This window comes from Thermobia domestica, chromosome 8 (assembly GCF_964235325.1).
Source record: "Thermobia domestica chromosome 8, izTheDome1.hap1.1, whole genome shotgun sequence".
Lineage (NCBI taxonomy): Eukaryota > Metazoa > Arthropoda > Insecta > Zygentoma > Lepismatidae > Thermobia > Thermobia domestica.
Genome location: NC_137461.1, coordinates 27,607,632 through 27,628,603, shown reverse-complemented (window position 1 = coordinate 27,628,603; position 20,972 = coordinate 27,607,632). Strand labels below are relative to the sequence as shown.

Sequence of the window (20,972 nt, the reverse complement as noted above, 5' to 3'; positions counted from 1 at the left end):
AAGTCCATATGCTGTTACTGTTCGTTTAAAAATGTAGTATTAAATTCTCTTTTCCCGTAGCTGTAGAAAATTCCATTGTTGCTTCAGTTTTATCAACAAATCAGAAATAGATTAATCGTTGACAATTTAACTTTCCGTAAATACATGTATGATTTTTTTTTTAAACCTGCAAGGTAAATACAATTTGGGTGCTTCGAAATAAAGAGTACGTGGTTCGATGAATGTGATCGTGTGGTGGTTTGAGCGTGATAGATTGTGATAGTTATATATATATATTTATTACTGCGTAATGTAAATATGTGTATGGCCTGCGTGTAAAATGTACGAAATAGGGTGTTTATAAAATATTACTTCGTGCGAAAATTAGTAGATAATGAATGAATGTAATGATATGTTAATAATATGATATATAATATGAATGAAATGATGACCCCTATATTTAAATGGATAGGCCTAGTGAATTTTATATAGTGAAAATACGAATATGTTTACGAAGAAAGAAAGAGAAAAAAAAAATCTCTCGCGTTTTGACTTCCACACCAGTGCATTCATCCAACCGAGTTTGCTACTTGGATAGTAAATTATAGTTGGGAATTGTGTGTTACTTTGCATTTATGTACCTCATAATAACAGCCCCAGATCTTAAGCCTTTCAATAGATAGAGTAGTATCATGTGGGAATTACTTCTAAAGGTTGACAGAAATGATAATTAAGAAAACCAACTGCTATATTCTGTGATCATCGAAAAGTACAGGTTTTGGTCATTTGTACCTTTAACATTCATAGCCTCTCCGAGATTTTTTTTGTTGCTTACCTTATTTATTTATTGTGCAGTGTTCATATAACTCAGTTCGGACTATCCGATTAAATTAACTGCTACTAAATTTAGCGTACCCGGATGTCGACCCCTAGTCCCCTTAAGTATTTTTCATGTCCTTTCTTAGTTTAATTAGATGAGGGAAATTAACGACATCCCAGACGGTGGCATGTCTGCGCTGGGTAGCCATCGGTGATGTTTCGGTAATTGAAATCACCGATCCAAAATTCAGTTTATTTATTTAATTTTTTTTTTATTTTTGGCGAATTACTAATTAGGGATACCTTAGCTATTACTCTAATTTCATCCCTATTCTGGAATCTTCTAGTTTCCAAGAGGTCGGATGATTTTTTTTTTCTTGAAATTCTAAATTAGCGCCTTCTCTAACCTTCCGGACGATTTCCGGGAACCTGCTGGTTTGGGCCGGATACGGGGATCGGATTTCAATCTTACAACCAAACTCTTGTGGGATTGGGATCTGATGGACACAGAACTTGCATCCTTGGCAGCAGGGCGTTCCTTGAGTCTACGTATTTGAGTAGACCACCCTTTTGGCATGTTAAGAATATTTTGGCTATGGATTTTGTTGAGAGCGAAATTCGATTTCTGTCTTTGTAGCGTTAGTTATTTCCCACTTAAGTCTTTGGCGCCACTATTTCTTCGTCTTCCTTCTTCTCTATCTCTCTCTGTCTTCATTACTTCGAGATTTTTTTTTTTTAAATTTCAACCTCCCCCCCCCCCGGTTTCTGAAACTCATGAAAATGTACAATATTCCATATTACTTATTTCGATCGTATGTACTAACTGAGACATCGAGGGATGCAATTCGTGGAGGTATTGCAGCACAACTCAGGACCATTTTCGCGATATTCAATCCACCACGGGAGAAATTGACGGGAAGGTACACTATGCTTTCAGATTCCTAGAAACCTTCGTTATTCATTGATCATACAACTTATATCAATTGATTACTGATTTCTGGTTTTTATTTCTATTGATTGGTCATATAGTGTGTATGTATTAATAGTTTGGGCCCACTAGTTTCGAATAACATTGATTTTTTTTTTCTGTATATACATCTATATATGTACTTACATAGTGTTAAAAGTTACGTGCCTGCTCTATTTGTTGCATTTTCCACCTCTTATGTCAACTCATTAAATAACACCAGCTATTTTTTTTTTTATATACGCGGATCTTTAGTAAACTGAAAATGATTATTGATTATCGGGTTTATTCATATGAAATACAATGTTGCAACCTTATGAAGGAAAAAGGTGAATGTTGATAGTCAGGGTTTTTGTTTTGTCTTTGAGCCAAATAAATATAAATATTTATAAAATATGAATACTTGTCGAATATGAACGGTGATGTAGAATTTAAACGTCGATGAAATATTAAGATAGATATTAAAGTGAAATTTATTGTATTGATTAATATGAATACATATATATATATATATGAGTATGTATGTAATGGGCTCGATATTTACCCTGGTCTTGTTAGGTTGCCATAGATTTTAGACACCCGGTATTAACTAACTATTTGTGATATATAGTATTCCCGCGTAAATTGTCATAAATTACTTTTTGTTGAGTTGTTATTAATTTTTGTAACTATTAAAGTGGAACATAATGTTAACTACTGCATGTGAATAAAACAAGTAGCGGGTCGTAAGATAAATAAGAATAACCCTAATCCTTACCCAAATTTACTTTGCGAGTGAAATTAGCAACCTACGAAACAGTGCGCCCCTCCAACGACTTTTTCCATCAGTAAACCATGAAACAAATCCTTCCCCTACGATCGGAAACCAAACTATTCAATATTTAGAATCTTTTGACTATAAGATCTATATTAGGAAAAAAATTAGTGATCTTAAATTCAACTAACTGAAATCTGTTTAATAAGTTAATATGAATACCGGAATATGGAAATATGTTCCCAATATCTGTGACTGGATTTGATAATTTTTTCTCTAATATTAACAAACTTTGAAATTTTAGATCAAGTGTGTCGAGTGACAAAATGAAAAATATAAACATATATGTGATATGAAGCAATTAGTTGTTTATAGTTAAAACAAAACCAATTGAATACTCTCATGGACACAAACCACAGTGCAAAAGAGAGTTGGAAAAAGGAGCTATTATCGATGTGAGAACAAAGACTCATAAAATCGTCGAAATGTCTCCTCTTGGGACAGAGACCTAATAAAATGTTACTAAAGTGCTTTTTTTTTTTTTTTTTAAGGATGATTAACCAATTATATTTTTTTTCTTTCTTTTCCGCAACGATATATATATATTCATTACATTGAATCCTAAATGTATTGATCTTTGAATTTTTTTATTTTTGTCTTTCATTTTTTTTTTTTTTTTTTGTCAAATTCTCTTTCATGTAATTCAACTTTTAATATATATATATAGGAAGAGAAATGTGTTATTTGATCTTGTTGCAAGTAGCGAATTTCTATGCATGTTAATGAAACATTCTTTCCATGTATTAAATTTTTCCATGTTATGTCCAACTAATTTTTCTTCTATTGAAATGTAATAAATGTATATAGTAATGTAGTTAGGTTAGTTTAATTTAACTAAATACAACCCGAAGTATACATTGTCCTGTATGAATGGGTGTGTGAGTGAAATGTAGGTTTAGTATTAAGTGCATCCATTATTTTGACATATATGTGTGATTTATTATAATTAATGGTAGTTATCAATTAAACTCATTGAATGTTAATACTAATTTAAGTTGGCTCTATGAAGGAAGTAAAAAGGACTGAAGTAGCCTGAACGAATGATCATCATGAGAGAACTGTGAAAGTCAAAATCTTCGACAAATATGTGATATTCTGATTTTTTTTTCTGTGGTCGTTTCTAACATGCCATCAACTTCGTCGTTCATTTTTCAAATATTGAATATTAGTCTAAAACTTCTGGAAATATTGAATAAACGGTAAAATTAAACTTTCTCATCTATCTCCGAGCTATATTGGGATAATTCGGTAGTTGGGGTCAAATGGATCTAGATCGGGGATGTATGAGTTAACATGTGTCTACCTTTGATCACCCTAATACCAGACATTCACCCAATAGCTATTGGAAATGATCACAATTAGATAATTATTCACTTTCCTTTACCATATTCCTCAAAATATCCAGTAACAGTTTCCTCTTTATCACCTTCTTACTTTACCTTTTTCCTCTTCTATCTTCCTCTTCCTTTCTTCATCTTCTTCTTCTATTTTTAATAAAACTGAAAGGGGGGTCGTGACTGGGAATTCTATATGTAATAAACACGGTCATGTATTTATTTGATTTTATTTTCTTTAGAAGTCCGATAAAAGGTTTTCTCTTTTCGATCGAACCTAGTATGTTCGAAATTAAGAAATTAAGAAATGGAAATTATATTCCAATATAATTAGGCATAAGCTGATAGCTTCATGAACATCCCCACCAGGGGTGAAGGGTTCCCACTCACGACTTATTCTGTGCATCACATTTGTTGCCCTTTTTCCTCAATCAGTCTTAGATTGACGAACGGTGACAGGATTCGTTGTTATGGCAACAGTGGTTGCTGTGGCAACGGCCCCCTTTTTCCAGTTTTAGAATGGCGACACGTGACAAGATTGTTGCCATGGTAACCATGTTTACTGTGGTAACGGATCTGAAAATGCTTATTGAATAATACCAGTTATCATGCCAATTAGTTTGAATTGGTGAACCGCGACAAGAATGTTTGTCATGGCAACGTTTGTTCCCATGGCAACGGATCTCCGTTTAAATGGCGACCGATAGATTTGAAATTTTTTAAGAATGTTAAAGAGTGAGGTTGAAGGCATGTTGAATTGATTACAACATTGAAATTAATACGAGAAATTTTATAGTCGAGTGAAACAAGTAGAGTCGTTGGCTACTTTGTCATTTTTGTTTCCTTTTCTAAGGGGGAAAAAGAGAAGGAGTGTCAAAATTTTTCTAAAATAGAACTAAACGCTAGAAGGGTTTCAAGGAAGGAAAGAGAATGGGAGTCCTTTAATTTATGAATAATACTTGTCTGGATAGCGAATAAGTATTTTATAGTATATGTGTATTTCTGATATATATCTTGTCTTTTGTAAAGTGTAAAGTGTCTCAAAACTATGGCAACAAAAAAGGTTGTTGTGTCACAGGACGAGTGTGATGTCACGTGCACTCAATGCACATTAAACGAAAAAGAGAAAAGATCTCGCGCCCCGCGGAGACTTATAAGGTGTACCGGTTGTGGACTAAAATGGATCCACTTTGCTTGTTCCAATTTAGATGATACTGCGGAAAATGCAGAAAAGGTGCAAACCGGCGAAATAGAAAAATATTGTGAGGAGTGTGAAAGGGACCGAGGCCAAATATCTCCAGCGGAGATATCTGACCTCGACGATGAGGAAAAGAGTGGAAATCAAAGTGATTCTCGGGATCAGACGGCAAACCCGAAGGAAGGAATGTCATCTGGAGGGTCTGACACGTCTGCATTAATTCGCCAGATGATGGAGATGATGAACGAAAGATTCACGATGATGAACGAAAGATTCACTAACATGGAACAAAATAATACAGAAATGAGGCGTGAGAATGCAGAAATGAGACGTGAAATAAATGAGAAGTTTGATACCTCGAAACGAGAGACCGACGCTCGATTCGAGGTATTAAACGATAAAATTGACCAGATCTGTTTAGACTTTGCTTCTTCGATGAGCAAATTGAAAGAGCAAACATCTACTGAACTGGAGCAGGTTAGATACCGGGCCCAACAGTCCACCGAGCAGCTCAGAGACGAAACAAATGAGAAATTCAACGAAATAGATATAAGGTTTGAGAGTACAAACAAAAGATTTGGTGACATCGAACAAAAAGTTGAACAGCAGCAGGCTGAAATAAGTAGATTGAATGTTGTAATATCCGACCTATCAATAGAAACTAAACTAGAGTCGGTTGACCAAAGAATTAGTCGAATTCAAACCGAAGTAGACAGTATTAAGGGGAATATTACTAAATTGCAAATCGCCAAGTCTGATATCTCCTATCCTTTTCCTGATGGCGATTCTCCAGGGAAAATTCTCCCAGAAACAAGTAACGTCCTCCCGGGAAAGAGTCAAGTGTTGCCTGATGCACGGGACACAGCAATGTATTGCCCCCCGCATCAGCCAACCTCGAAATCATGGTTGAGTAATTTCGATGTACCGATGCAGTCGAGTGTTGTGACTACAACAGTCACTAGCGTAAATGCTCACTCTACCTTTGGAATGGTACAATCTTACAGCGTGCTGCCAGGAGGGGAAAGGAGATGTGCCGGACCGTCGGTTACTACCGTGGTGGGTCCTAAGTTTGAACCTTACATGGTCAACACAAATTACAAAACCTCTCTTGGTCATATGGGAGCGTTCAGTTCAGTGACCACTCCGTCGGTGGCAAATCCGGTGACAACCCCAACTGCTCAGGATAACGCGTTGATTCCACTGGATTATTTTCCTGCCCCGTATAGTATGAGCTCTAAAGTTTCCCTCCGGGATATTGAACGTTTTCCCACTTTCGATGGGAACATTACTAACTGGTTACATCGTGTTTTCCTGCTACCTAAAAGGTGAACTCACAATTTTCGAAATTTAAAGATTTTCAATTGTACAGAAGATAAACGTAGTGAACTACTTGCGCAATACCCCAAGTAGATATAATACACTGTCCTAGAGTGACTGGTAACGTTTGAATGGGATGAATGAGTGTGTTAACTTAACAAGCATCATTAGTTAGTATTCCCAATTAGCAAAATTTTGTTATTCTAACAAAATTTTGTTAATGGGCCGGGGAAAACTGTAATATACCATTACAGTTGAAAGTAATGGCAATTTTTTTTTTTACGCACCCTGTACCTAGTAATTTTTTTTTTAATTCAATTTCGGTTTAGTTACACAATTTATTTACTCTCTCTACTTCGAATTAAATATAATGAACCCAAAGGTTTCGTTAGTAACCATATTCCCACTGTATAATATATTTATTTATATTTTGATTAAGTGTAAATCCCATTTACGGATATATAACTTGAATAGTTACAAGGTTTACCATTCTGACGTCATACCGAAACATAGTTCCGTTATTGGATATAAATTTCCTTAATTTCAGACCAATGTAGATTTTGGCCAGGTACCTAATCTTTCCCTCACCCCCTCTCACTAGTCCATAGTCACTTTCAGATCCGGTTATATCTGGATTTGCCAAATTTCTATTTGCTTTGTAATTTCCGCGGCAAAAGTTTTCGTTCTGATTGGAGGAATTCTCTTACCTCTGGCTTTTTCGGCGCAATGTTATCAGAATAATAGAAGACACACTACGAGGAGCAGCCCGTGATTTCTTCTTCTACATATCTGCGGTAAAAGGATGGAAATTCTAACTATCTCAAGGTAATATCCAGTTAATTTCATTGATAAACGCCGTATAATGATTTAGGAGCTGACAAACTTACATTTTTCGTGAAGTGAACTGTAAAAAATAAAGGAGAAATGGGAACCAGCTTTACAGACGCCATATTGCTCGTTATCCAAGCCAAAGAATAGACAATATAGGAAAGTGATTTTTGATCTGTTAAAACTCAGTTAGGGATTAGGGACAATACGACCTGGTTTCGTACATATATTATAGTGTGTATAGTAAATGTGATTTTTTTTTTATTAGTCAGTAAGTGCATGTACACAGTAGGTTTCATAGTTGCAATGTTAACTTTCGGAATGGCAGCTTAAGCTAACAAAAAGGGGCTCCTATCCCCTTTTCTGAATTGAACCAATTCTAGCGGGGGAATGGGTTAGTTATTGTTTGTTTTAGGGCCTTTTCCCCTCTCAGGGGAAGGGTCCCTCCATAAACCTCGTTAAGGTGCCCCCAGGGCATCAATTTTTGGCAATCATTATGTAAACAATTGGTCAGGTCAATTAGACCTAGTGTTACTTTTCTCATTTTTGACCCCCTTTAAATTAAATAGAGCCGACTGTATATATCGACGAGGGAGTAATGTATTTTAAATCTAATGTGTTAAGTTATTTTCGTCAACATGCATGTAACTAAATGGTGCATGTTTAGTTTAGTTAGTTGTCTTTATGTATAGTACTAACAGTGGTGTATGTAGTTAGTAGTTTTGTGTGAGTGTGTGAATTTTCGATTTGGACAGTGTATAAATATATGTTAATTTAGTCCCATTTTTCTAACATAAATAAACCAGAGTAAATATTAAATTTCTGATTAATAAGTACAAGTATAGATTTCAGTACACGGTAAATTATGCCTCCACTACAGCGCCACAGCGTCCGGTTTCGGTACTCAATAGTTTGTTGACAGTACGACATCGCATGACTTAGTGATTTAGATTGTTTGATTTTGGACAGTTATTCTCAAATTACTTCCCGTGGACATGGTTTTCGGTTCGGATGAGTATACCTTCGTATAAAATAGCATGAGATCTTACTGTACTGAAAATTTCAGCTTGCTAGGTCCAGTAGTTAATGAATAATCCGCTGAAATAAAGAACACCTATTTTCTTAATAGAAGTAAAGTCCATATGCTGTTACTGTTCGTTTAAAAATGTAGTATTAAATTCTCTTTTCCCGTAGCTGTAGAAAATTCCATTGTTGCTTCAGTTTTATCAACAAATCAGAAATAGATTAATCGTTGACAATTTAACTTTCCGTAAATACATGTATGATTTTTTTTTTAAACCTGCAAGGTAAATACAATTTGGGTGCTTCGAAATAAAGAGTACGTGGTTCGATGAATGTGATCGTGTGGTGGTTTGAGCGTGATAGATTGTGATAGTTATATATATATATTTATTACTGCGTAATGTAAATATGTGTATGGCCTGCGTGTAAAATGTACGAAATAGGGTGTTTATAAAATATTACTTCGTGCGAAAATTAGTAGATAATGAATGAATGTAATGATATGTTAATAATATGATATATAATATGAATGAAATGATGACCCCTATATTTAAATGGATAGGCCTAGTGAATTTTATATAGTGAAAATACGAATATGTTTACGAAGAAAGAAAGAGAAAAAAAAAATCTCTCGCGTTTTGACTTCCACACCAGTGCATTCATCCAACCGAGTTTGCTACTTGGATAGTAAATTATAGTTGGGAATTGTGTGTTACTTTGCATTTATGTACCTCATAATAACAGCCCCAGATCTTAAGCCTTTCAATAGATAGAGTAGTATCATGTGGGAATTACTTCTAAAGGTTGACAGAAATGATAATTAAGAAAACCAACTGCTATATTCTGTGATCATCGAAAAGTACAGGTTTTGGTCATTTGTACCTTTAACATTCATAGCCTCTCCGAGATTTTTTTTGTTGCTTACCTTATTTATTTATTGTGCAGTGTTCATATAACTCAGTTCGGACTATCCGATTAAATTAACTGCTACTAAATTTAGCGTACCCGGATGTCGACCCCTAGTCCCCTTAAGTATTTTTCATGTCCTTTCTTAGTTTAATTAGATGAGGGAAATTAACGACATCCCAGACGGTGGCATGTCTGCGCTGGGTAGCCATCGGTGATGTTTCGGTAATTGAAATCACCGATCCAAAATTCAGTTTATTTATTTAATTTTTTTTTTATTTTTGGCGAATTACTAATTAGGGATACCTTAGCTATTACTCTAATTTCATCCCTATTCTGGAATCTTCTAGTTTCCAAGAGGTCGGATGATTTTTTTTTTTCTTGAAATTCTAAATTAGCGCCTTCTCTAACCTTCCGGACGATTTCCGGGAACCTGCTGGTTTGGGCCGGATACGGGGATCGGATTTCAATCTTACAACCAAACTCTTGTGGGATTGGGATCTGATGGACACAGAACTTGCATCCTTGGCAGCAGGGCGTTCCTTGAGTCTACGTATTTGAGTAGACCACCCTTTTGGCATGTTAAGAATATTTTGGCTATGGATTTTGTTGAGAGCGAAATTCGATTTCTGTCTTTGTAGCGTTAGTTATTTCCCACTTAAGTCTTTGGCGCCACTATTTCTTCGTCTTCCTTCTTCTCTATCTCTCTCTGTCTTCATTACTTCGAGATTTTTTTTTTTAAAATTTCAACCTCCCCCCCCCCCGGTTTCTGAAACTCATGAAAATGTACAATATTCCATATTACTTATTTCGATCGTATGTACTAACTGAGACATCGAGGGATGCAATTCGTGGAGGTATTGCAGCACAACTCAGGACCATTTTCGCGATATTCAATCCACCACGGGAGAAATTGACGGGAAGGTACACTATGCTTTCAGATTCCTAGAAACCTTCGTTATTCATTGATCATACAACTTATATCAATTGATTACTGATTTCTGGTTTTTATTTCTATTGATTGGTCATATAGTGTGTATGTATTAATAGTTTGGGCCCACTAGTTTCGAATAACATTGATTTTTTTTTTCTGTATATACATCTATATATGTACTTACATAGTGTTAAAAGTTACGTGCCTGCTCTATTTGTTGCATTTTCCACCTCTTATGTCAACTCATTAAATAACACCAGCTATTTTTTTTTTATATACGCGGATCTTTAGTAAACTGAAAATGATTATTGATTATCGGGTTTATTCATATGAAATACAATGTTGCAACCTTATGAAGGAAAAAGGTGAATGTTGATAGTCAGGGTTTTTGTTTTGTCTTTGAGCCAAATAAATATAAATATTTATAAAATATGAATACTTGTCGAATATGAACGGTGATGTAGAATTTAAACGTCGATGAAATATTAAGATAGATATTAAAGTGAAATTTATTGTATTGATTAATATGAATACATATATATATATATATGAGTATGTATGTAATGGGCTCGATATTTACCCTGGTCTTGTTAGGTTGCCATAGATTTTAGACACCCGGTATTAACTAACTATTTGTGATATATAGTATTCCCGCGTAAATTGTCATAAATTACTTTTTGTTGAGTTGTTATTAATTTTTGTAACTATTAAAGTGGAACATAATGTTAACTACTGCATGTGAATAAAACAAGTAGCGGGTCGTAAGATAAATAAGAATAACCCTAATCCTTACCCAAATTTACTTTGCGAGTGAAATTAGCAACCTACGAAACAGTGCGCCCCTCCAACGACTTTTTCCATCAGTAAACCATGAAACAAATCCTTCCCCTACGATCGGAAACCAAACTATTCAATATTTAGAATCTTTTGACTATAAGATCTATATTAGGAAAAAAATTAGTGATCTTAAATTCAACTAACTGAAATCTGTTTAATAAGTTAATATGAATACCGGAATATGGAAATATGTTCCCAATATCTGTGACTGGATTTGATAATTTTTTCTCTAATATTAACAAACTTTGAAATTTTAGATCAAGTGTGTCGAGTGACAAAATGAAAAATATAAACATATATGTGATATGAAGCAATTAGTTGTTTATAGTTAAAACAAAACCAATTGAATACTCTCATGGACACAAACCACAGTGCAAAAGAGAGTTGGAAAAAGGAGCTATTATCGATGTGAGAACAAAGACTCATAAAATCGTCGAAATGTCTCCTCTTGGGACAGAGACCTAATAAAATGTTACTAAAGTGCTTTTTTCTTTTTTTTTAAGGATGATTAACCAATTATATTTTTTTTCTTTCTTTTCCGCAACGATATATATATATTCATTACATTGAATCCTAAATGTATTGATCTTTGAATTTTTTTATTTTTGTCTTTCATTTTTTTTTTTTTTTTTTTGTCAAATTCTCTTTCATGTAATTCAACTTTTAATATATATATATAGGAAGAGAAATGTGTTATTTGATCTTGTTGCAAGTAGCGAATTTCTATGCATGTTAATGAAACATTCTTTCCATGTATTAAATTTTTCCATGTTATGTCCAACTAATTTTTCTTCTATTGAAATGTAATAAATGTATATAGTAATGTAGTTAGGTTAGTTTAATTTAACTAAATACAACCCGAAGTATACATTGTCCTGTATGAATGGGTGTGTGAGTGAAATGTAGGTTTAGTATTAAGTGCATCCATTATTTTGACATATATGTGTGATTTATTATAATTAATGGTAGTTATCAATTAAACTCATTGAATGTTAATACTAATTTAAGTTGGCTCTATGAAGGAAGTAAAAAGGACTGAAGTAGCCTGAACGAATGATCATCATGAGAGAACTGTGAAAGTCAAAATCTTCGACAAATATGTGATATTCTGATTTTTTTTTCTGTGGTCGTTTCTAACATGCCATCAACTTCGTCGTTCATTTTTCAAATATTGAATATTAGTCTAAAACTTCTGGAAATATTGAATAAACGGTAAAATTAAACTTTCTCATCTATCTCCGAGCTATATTGGGATAATTCGGTAGTTGGGGTCAAATGGATCTAGATCGGGGATGTATGAGTTAACATGTGTCTACCTTTGATCACCCTAATACCAGACATTCACCCAATAGCTATTGGAAATGATCACAATTAGATAATTATTCACTTTCCTTTACCATATTCCTCAAAATATCCAGTAACAGTTTCCTCTTTATCACCTTCTTACTTTACCTTTTTCCTCTTCTATCTTCCTCTTCCTTTCTTCATCTTCTTCTTCTATTTTTAATAAAACTGAAAGGGGGGTCGTGACTGGGAATTCTATATGTAATAAACACGGTCATGTATTTATTTGATTTTATTTTCTTTAGAAGTCCGATAAAAGGTTTTCTCTTTTCGATCGAACCTAGTATGTTCGAAATTAAGAAATTAAGAAATGGAAATTATATTCCAATATAATTAGGCATAAGCTGATAGCTTCATGAACATCCCCACCAGGGGTGAAGGGTTCCCACTCACGACTTATTCTGTGCATCACATTTGTTGCCCTTTTTCCTCAATCAGTCTTAGATTGACGAACGGTGACAGGATTCGTTGTTATGGCAACAGTGGTTGCTGTGGCAACGGCCCCCTTTTTCCAGTTTTAAAGTATATAGGTAATTCAAATTATCTGTGTCTATTTTTTTCTCACTCGCCAAAACAAGTGATTCTTAACTTTCCAGTTTTATTTTGTATTAATTTTCGTAGTTTTGCTGCAACATGACGGACTGAATAGTCAAAAATATTTTTTCGCTCTACGACTTTCATTAAATTTTGAATCCATTTTTACCCTACCTTACCTAGTAAAAGTTTTATATATATGACCCATACATATGAACTTTAGAGGTAGACTATGCTAAGTCACTTTTTGGTCGAAATTGAGTTAAGAATGCTTTTTTAATAGACTATGTTCTTTCTAGTGGTGTAATAATGTAAGTTTGAAAGCATCCTACTACTTTGTAACTACTTTGTAAGTTTGGAAAACAGTACTATAGGTCTTGGTTGAGGAACCGGTTTTTCGCTTCTGTAAAATTACGAAATTATGACTTGATTTAGTTTACCTTTGAGGTCGAGATATAATAAAATCATCACCATCATCATAATCAACCATTATCAATCCACTGCTGGATGAAGGTCTTTCCAAGTCTTCTCCACAACTATCTAACTTGGGCAATTGTTTTCCAGGTTACTCCTCAGTGGCTCTTGATTTCATCACACCTTCTTGTATGCGGAGGTTTCCTAGGCTGTTTTTTTCTCGTGGTATCCAGTCTAGAATTGTTTTCGTCCGTCGATCATAATTTCTTCTTGCAATACGTCCAGCACATTTTCCATATTAAATTATTTCATTAGCACCCAGTATTCATTTCTACATATTTGGGCTACAAATAGTTCGAATTCGCTACTTTCGGAGTACAGACACGCTACTTTTTATTCCTTGGATATGGCAACATGACTGAATGATTTAAATCAACACCATGTGAGGACCCCAATTTGGTCTAGCGGATAGCACGCTTGATTTCGGTTCGCGTGGTCCCGAGTTCGATTTCCGGTAGGAGTAATGTTGAACGACAGAAGTGGTTCGGATTCCACTATAATCATTAGCTCCACGTCTCCTTTAGCCGCCCTAACATAACTGTGGGACTTTAAACTAAAACAAACCAAAACAAAAGTGAACACTGTGTATTACTAACTGTAAGTCCTTGAATAATTGCATATAGCTATATGGTATGGATCGAGTTTGAGGTGGTCGGTGGTCAAACTAAAGCAAGTGAAATGTAATAAGGGTTGTAATTAGAACTTTTATTTAAGCAGGGTCTTAATCTAAAGTGTATACCTGGCCTAAGGCTTAGGAAGAACAACTAGTGTTACTGAAAATGTATCAGTTACATTTAATTTCAGTTACAATTTGCATTTACATTTATTGCTGGAGCGAAGAATTAAACATTAACATTATAAGTAGCCCAAAGACTATGAAAAACGTCGTGTCTTCTTGCACCATAAAACAAATTACAAGTAATTTTAAAATATTTTGCAGTTTATCTACGTTATTTGCACATATTTAGAATAATATTTAGCAATTTGTTTAAGTGGGCAACACTGCTTAAAATAATGTAACTGTGACTTGTAATTAAAACCACCAAATACTATTGTTGTAATGTTATAGAAGTATAGGAAATCAATAATCATTATAAAAAATTATTGCAAATACGTCATTTTAAGCAGTATAACAATCACTACCAATGTGTTTGGTATCTCTGAAACGATTTGAAATAACAATTGTTGTAAATGGCGTTATAAGCATTTTAGTCTTTTAGAAGCATCTACATGATGAGACGTGATATGTCAGCGCGTTTTCGAAGTAAAGTCTTTAGAAACATTTAAATTTTCCATTTTTTAAATTTTTTTCCTTCATTCATTCGAAATATACTATATCATGATCATAGTATTTGACGCTAAGATACAGTTCATGCGCATTGCACCGTCCATGCCATTTGAGTTATTAGAGATCTCCAAAATGTTGATGTTAGTGATACTGTGTTGTTCTTTTTTACACTAAATAATGTATGGGCTATTGTGGTTTTGTTAAATAACTAAATTAGAAATATGTAATACTTTACGTAGCGCAATTTGAGAAAATACAACTTTATATTGCTTTAGCAACATTGCTTGTTTATCTAGTGGTATTGGAGAGTATCTAGAAGAATTTTCCAACTTGGTACAAAATTTCAGCATTTTTAAGATATATATATATATATATATATATATATATATATATATATATATATATATATATATATGTATGTATGTATATCGCAGATCCTAGGGGAGGGCTATACGGACTATAGCCCCCCTTAACGCTCAGGTATACTCTGGATAAAATGGACTTCAATCTTACTTTCTTTACACTGGATAAAATGGTAAACCATAGTTTAGCCCCTCCCTTGATCATACACTGGATCCGTGGCTGTATATATATATATATATATATATATATATATATATATATATATATATATATATATATATATATATATATATATATATATATATATATAGAGAGAGAGAGAGAGAGAGAGAGAGAGAGAGAGAGAAAGGATGGGCAATTTTAATCTTTCCACGAAGATATCTCGAAAACGATTGAACATAAAGAACCGAACAAAAACTCAAATAGGAAATGCCATGGGGCACACCGAACGGTGTTGCCGCGGTGCCTCCCGGGGCCGCCCTTCATAGGGTCCCAGGACCAAAATTTAAAATTTTAAATGGAAACATGGGGCGAGTAATACCTCGTTCCATAGATCTTTAAAAAGTAAAAAGCGTTCTGGCAAAAGATTTTTCATATCGTTCACCGTATTCAAGATGGCTGCCAAGAAGCGGTGCCTGTATCTGATAAAACGTCCAGTACCACTAGACCCCTAATATGAAAATAGTTGGAGATAAATGAACAGAATAAAACTCGTATAGGAAAGCACAAAGGGTATTTATCATTCCACACCTCAAGTTAAATGCAACGGAGAAAAAGATTATTAAAGTATAATTGACATAATGCAAAAGAGGAAATGATAGAAAATTATTTTTCCGATCTCTGTCCGTAAGTAGATGAAGCGGGAATGAATGGTAAAATCTCAAATGAGAACCTCACTTTTATTTGCAATAGATATGGTTTGTTTGAAACATTTGTGTGTACAAATTACTGGTACTATAATGAATAAAAATAAGGTGAATAAAAATAAGGTAAAATTTAAGTTTAACAACATTTTACCCGCCGCTTCGACCCTGATAATTTAACGCATTGCGTGCAAGATTTTTGGTACATATCTGCATCAGTATGTACCGTTTCGTTACTAAGGATTACAACTGTAATTACCAAGTTATTCGGAATGTAACTGTGGACAACATCTCAGTGAAACTCTTATTCTATCACATGCAAGAAGACATAGAAGGAAAAGGAGCGAACCAATATCATGCAGACGACTGTTGAACAAAACCAACGTTTGTAAATATTGTTCTAAAATTACATTGTTCGACAAATTTGTTTCGCATTCCAGTTGATTCATTTTTGCATCAAACCATTGCCTGCAATCAAAATGGAAGGTACCATTTAACAAGAATTTTACATACTTTTATCCCATTACAGACACATCTATCTCTCATAAAAACATATTTCAAATAACTTTGTTTCGTAGATACAATTTGCAAAAACTAAGGCTCTCATCTGCAATTCCACCGATCCTTCCCGCTTCACTCACTTACGGAGTGAAGTTGGAGCGATAATTTTCTAGGAGTTAGATTTCTTCCTTACCATTATGGTACTTTCACTCTAATCATCTTTTTGACTGTTGCAACATTCCCGAGATATAGAATGATAAATACCCTCTGTAATTTCCTATTCGAATATTTGTTCTGGTGTTTTCATATTAGTAATACTGGACGTTTTATCTGATGCAGGTACCATGTCTTGGTGGTAATTTTGAAAACGGTGACCCATATGAACAATCTTTTGCAACAGCACTCTTTAGTTTTTAAAGATATGTCGGACGAGGTATCACTCACCCCATGTTTCCATTTACAATTTTGAAGTTGCGCCCTGGGCCCCAATGAAGGGTGGCTCTGGAAGCCTCCGCAACAATATCATTGATGTGCCACATAACATTTTCTATTTGAGTTGTTGTTCGGTTCATTTATGTTCAACCGTTTTCATATTAGTGGTACTGCACGTTTTACTGTATCTGGTAGAGGCAACATGTCTTGGCGGCCATTTTGAATACAGTGCCCGATATGAAAGATCTTTTGCCAGAACGCTTTTTAGTTTTTAAAGATATATCGAACGAGGTACCACTCACCCCTTGCTTCCATTTAAAATTAAAGTTGGGCCCCGGGAACCCATGCAGGGCGGCCCTGGGTGGGTGCGACCATATATATATATATATATATATATATATATATATATATATATATATATATATATATATATATATATAGAGAGAGAGAGAGAGAGAGAGAGAGAATTCTATTTGCATCAGCAGCAGTGGATTTTCTTTCAGGAGAGGCTTGAGGAACGAGTAAGAAACATTTGCGTTGTACGTGCAATGCAAAAAATGATCACAAATCTATTTGGGGAGGGGTTTGAGCCTGAAACCACCCCCTAAATACGTCACTGTGCATCAGTCAACCGTTCTCATATTACCTAACACAGCAACAAAACAAATTTCGAGTGAAGGCAATTTTAGTATATATTAATATCAATATTCGAGACGAGACCGAGACTTTCGAGACTGACCTAAGTCTCGTCTCGGTCTCGTCTCGATTTATAGAGGTCTGTCTCGGTCTCGGTCTCGTCTCGGTATTTAAAAGTCCGTCTCGGTCTCGGTCTCGTCTCGGTATGTAAAAGTCCGTCTCGGTCTCGGTCTCGTCTCGATAATTCGAGACGAGACCGAGACGAGACCGAGACTAGTCTCGGTCTCGGTACCATCCCTACTTTTAAATAATGTATATACAGTAATTATAACACTTGTACAGTACTAGAAAAAATTACTACGGTATGTTTAATATATGTACGGACCTTTCTCTTCCTGAAAACTAATCTGGTACACTGAATTATTCGGATTGAAAACACAATAACTCAAACAACCATAAAATAGAAACATATGTACGCATATTATTGAAATTGATATTGTAGCACACAACTCAAATTGAAAATAAGAAAAGCAAAATTATAAATTCAACAATTTATATACAGTTTGTATGACCTTCTATTACTGCTCTTTTCTATTTCAAAATAGTCCTCTATTCTTGTTTGCTTTCTTTTCATTTTGGTTACAATCCAAGATTCCAATGTGTTTCAGTTCTGTTGTGCAGACGAAACAAATGTATTCATGGTGGTTCATTCTAGACGTATTCCTTTTATCCTTTTTGGCTTGTTAATTAGCTACAAGTGTTTCCCTTGCAGCAAAATATGTTTTGAAAAAATCTTTAGGGAATTCATATCTCAAAACTTCCGCTACCTTTCGATATGCCATTAGGTACCAATAGTTGACAATTGAGATGGTTAGCCTTAACTTTGAGAATTTTCCCGAATTACTAAAGCTCCCACTGATGAAAGGAGCCGATATAGCTAATCGTTTTACCAAAACAGACAGGGTAAACAAATATGTACAATCATTTCCTGAAATCCTGTACGTGCTTTTTCTTATTCACGTCTTCCTTCACCACCCCTTTATCAGGGTAGTGTTCTGGCCATTGATCCCCAAGAACAAATCGCAGGAATCCATGCTTCTTTTTATCCAATCACAAATTCAGAACATCTGCCTTTCATATGGGAATACAAAAGAGTTCAGAAAAATAAGAAACGGTATTTTGCGTGGCCAAGATACGCAGGTAAATTTATCATTATCACCATAGGGTAAACATTGCTTCAATGCGACCAACTTCCAAGATAGAGACATGGCCAACTTACAGAAGTAGTAAGTAACGAATGTTATGGGAAAATACAAGTTCAAGATGAACCAGGTCAAGATACGCAGTTGGCCAACTTAGAGAGGTGGCCAACTTAACAGGTTGTACCGTACAAGAGGATATGTTTACACATAGTTTTGATATAGAAGTAGCAGGCCATAGCTACAATTGCATTAAAAAGAGTTATGAATGCTTGATATACAAAATTATTGTGGATATTTACTACTACTGGATTCTGCTACTGGATTATTGAAGAAAAAAAACTAAGAAAAAATTTTCAGAAACTCTCACAGACACTGTCATAATAACGTTAACCTTACTTCTGAAACTAATTAGAGAAAAGATATAACTGACGAACAGTATCACTGGCACGTAAATTTTTCATAGAAACTTTGTTTTGTCGCTAATTATCAATATACTAGGAGCAAATAAGTTTGAGAAGAGGAAAGCTTATCTCCCTGTATTATTTCATTATAAATGAAATAGGTTGTAGATAACACTGATAAGACATTCGGTTGGAAATCACACGGTCGGTTATTGCACTGATTCATGTTTAATCAATCTTTCACAGAGTTAACCTAGGTTGTCATTCTGCAAGAGTCTTTTAGCTGTCATTAAAAAAAAAAAAATGTTGCAACCCTATTTCTCCAATATTTCTCCATGCATACATAGTCTTGAAAGGGACATGCAACATTTTTTTCATCTTGCAAGGAGTCAAACGATGTGCAACTTTCTGTGTCGTCTTGCTTGCTACTTGCTATCGTCCTCCCACTGACATAAAGAAAAAAAGAACGTTTCGCAGCTTCTGAAACGAGGGATTGTTTTGGACGAGGAGGGGAAGCGCGCCAAAATACACGTTTTTAATGAGGAAGTTCACTATTTGTCCACTAGAGTGCAGTGCTGTATGGGTGGAGATATCTTTCTTGATTTCAGGAAGTTGTAAAGTGTTAACAGTAATTAGAAAGATGGGGTTGCAAGATTTTTTAAATTACTGCCACAAGATTCTTGCAGCATGGCAAGCTAGCTTTACACCAATGAAAGCAACTACAAATCATAACATGTTTTCATTGCTGTTCAATACTTTGAGTTTGTTGTTTATACTCCCGCACCCCCCGAAGGTTATATATCAAGTCCTGCTCATAAGATATACTCGTTATTCCGCATTTCCCTCTCAGCAGGTGGGTACCCAGATTCTTGTTGTTGTTGAAATTGTCCAAATTCGAAAGTCTGAACCGTGTGGACAACCCGTGAGTGCGCCCGTGATGTAGACAAATGGTAGGTATATTATTTAAAAAAGAACTAAAGTTTTGGGGAACTCATTCTACGTGTACCGCTCTTGTGGATGCAATTCTGCCCCTCAGTGACAAAGTTAAAAGTTATTAATATTACTTTTCAAAGGTTTACCTGGAGTAAATCCACACTATACACTGCAACAGACCCTCGAAAAATACAAGAGATTTGATCATAAGATGAAACTGTGAGAACTTTCAATCCTATTAAATTACTAAAAAGACTGTTTTTTTTTTCAATGTAATTTAGCAATTTTTAGTTAGAGCGAGTAGATTAGATGAAGACAACAAGAAGTGACCGTAATATGTGTACGAAAATTCGGTTCCTGACATTTAAAGCGAACTCCAAACAGGCAAGAATATTTTAAAGAATTTATAACTTACATGTACAATGTCGAACGCACTGTCCTTACACAGGAAAATTGGTAAAAAAGACCCGTATATATACTATATAGGCTGTTCATCTGGGGAATTCTATTGTTACAAAATATTTAACCTCACACGCATGTATATATAGCTCTTATGTGACAACCACGACGGAAATAAATTGTTATAGCATGCGAACATAATTTATGTTGGACAATCTGACAAGGAATGTGACGTAATTATGGCGGGATTTTACACATAGCTGAAGTATCTCATGTCCGGATATGTCAAGAATTCGTATTATTTTGACGTCTATTCAATATTGTATACGCAATCACAATTTTCCCCAGCTAAACTTGAATGCTAATATTCTAGAAATTCCATTATGTTTTTGTACCATAGTCAAATTCTAGGATCTTGTGAAAACCCACGTACATACTAAAAAAAGTACTTGTATTTACATTTCCCTTTACTAATGCTGAAGGACATGCTTAATAATAGGACAAATTGTCGGAAACCCCTATTAATCATCTGGGATTTTTCTATATTATTATATTGCCGAAGAACGTCAAATCTTGTAAATTAATCTAAATTAGTTTTTATTCTTTAAATTTTAAATCTTGAATTTTGAAAATTGCTTCGCTGGTG

At 34.6% G+C, this 20,972-nt stretch overlaps 1 protein-coding gene across 1 annotated transcript in view; it reads right to left on the bottom strand.

Moving 5' to 3' along the window:
• The window catches only part of LOC145691602 (uncharacterized), a 44,009-nt gene extending 23,584 nt beyond the window's left edge, over nt 1-20,425 (bottom strand). Inside the window, exon 1 of the mRNA XM_081767005.1 lies at nt 20,343-20,425. Coding sequence (XP_081623131.1) covers nt 20,343-20,422 — 80 coding nt within the window. The 5' untranslated portion in view covers nt 20,423-20,425. The remainder of the gene's footprint in view (nt 1-20,342) is intronic.
• Nucleotides 20,426-20,972: the final 547 nt, after the last annotated feature.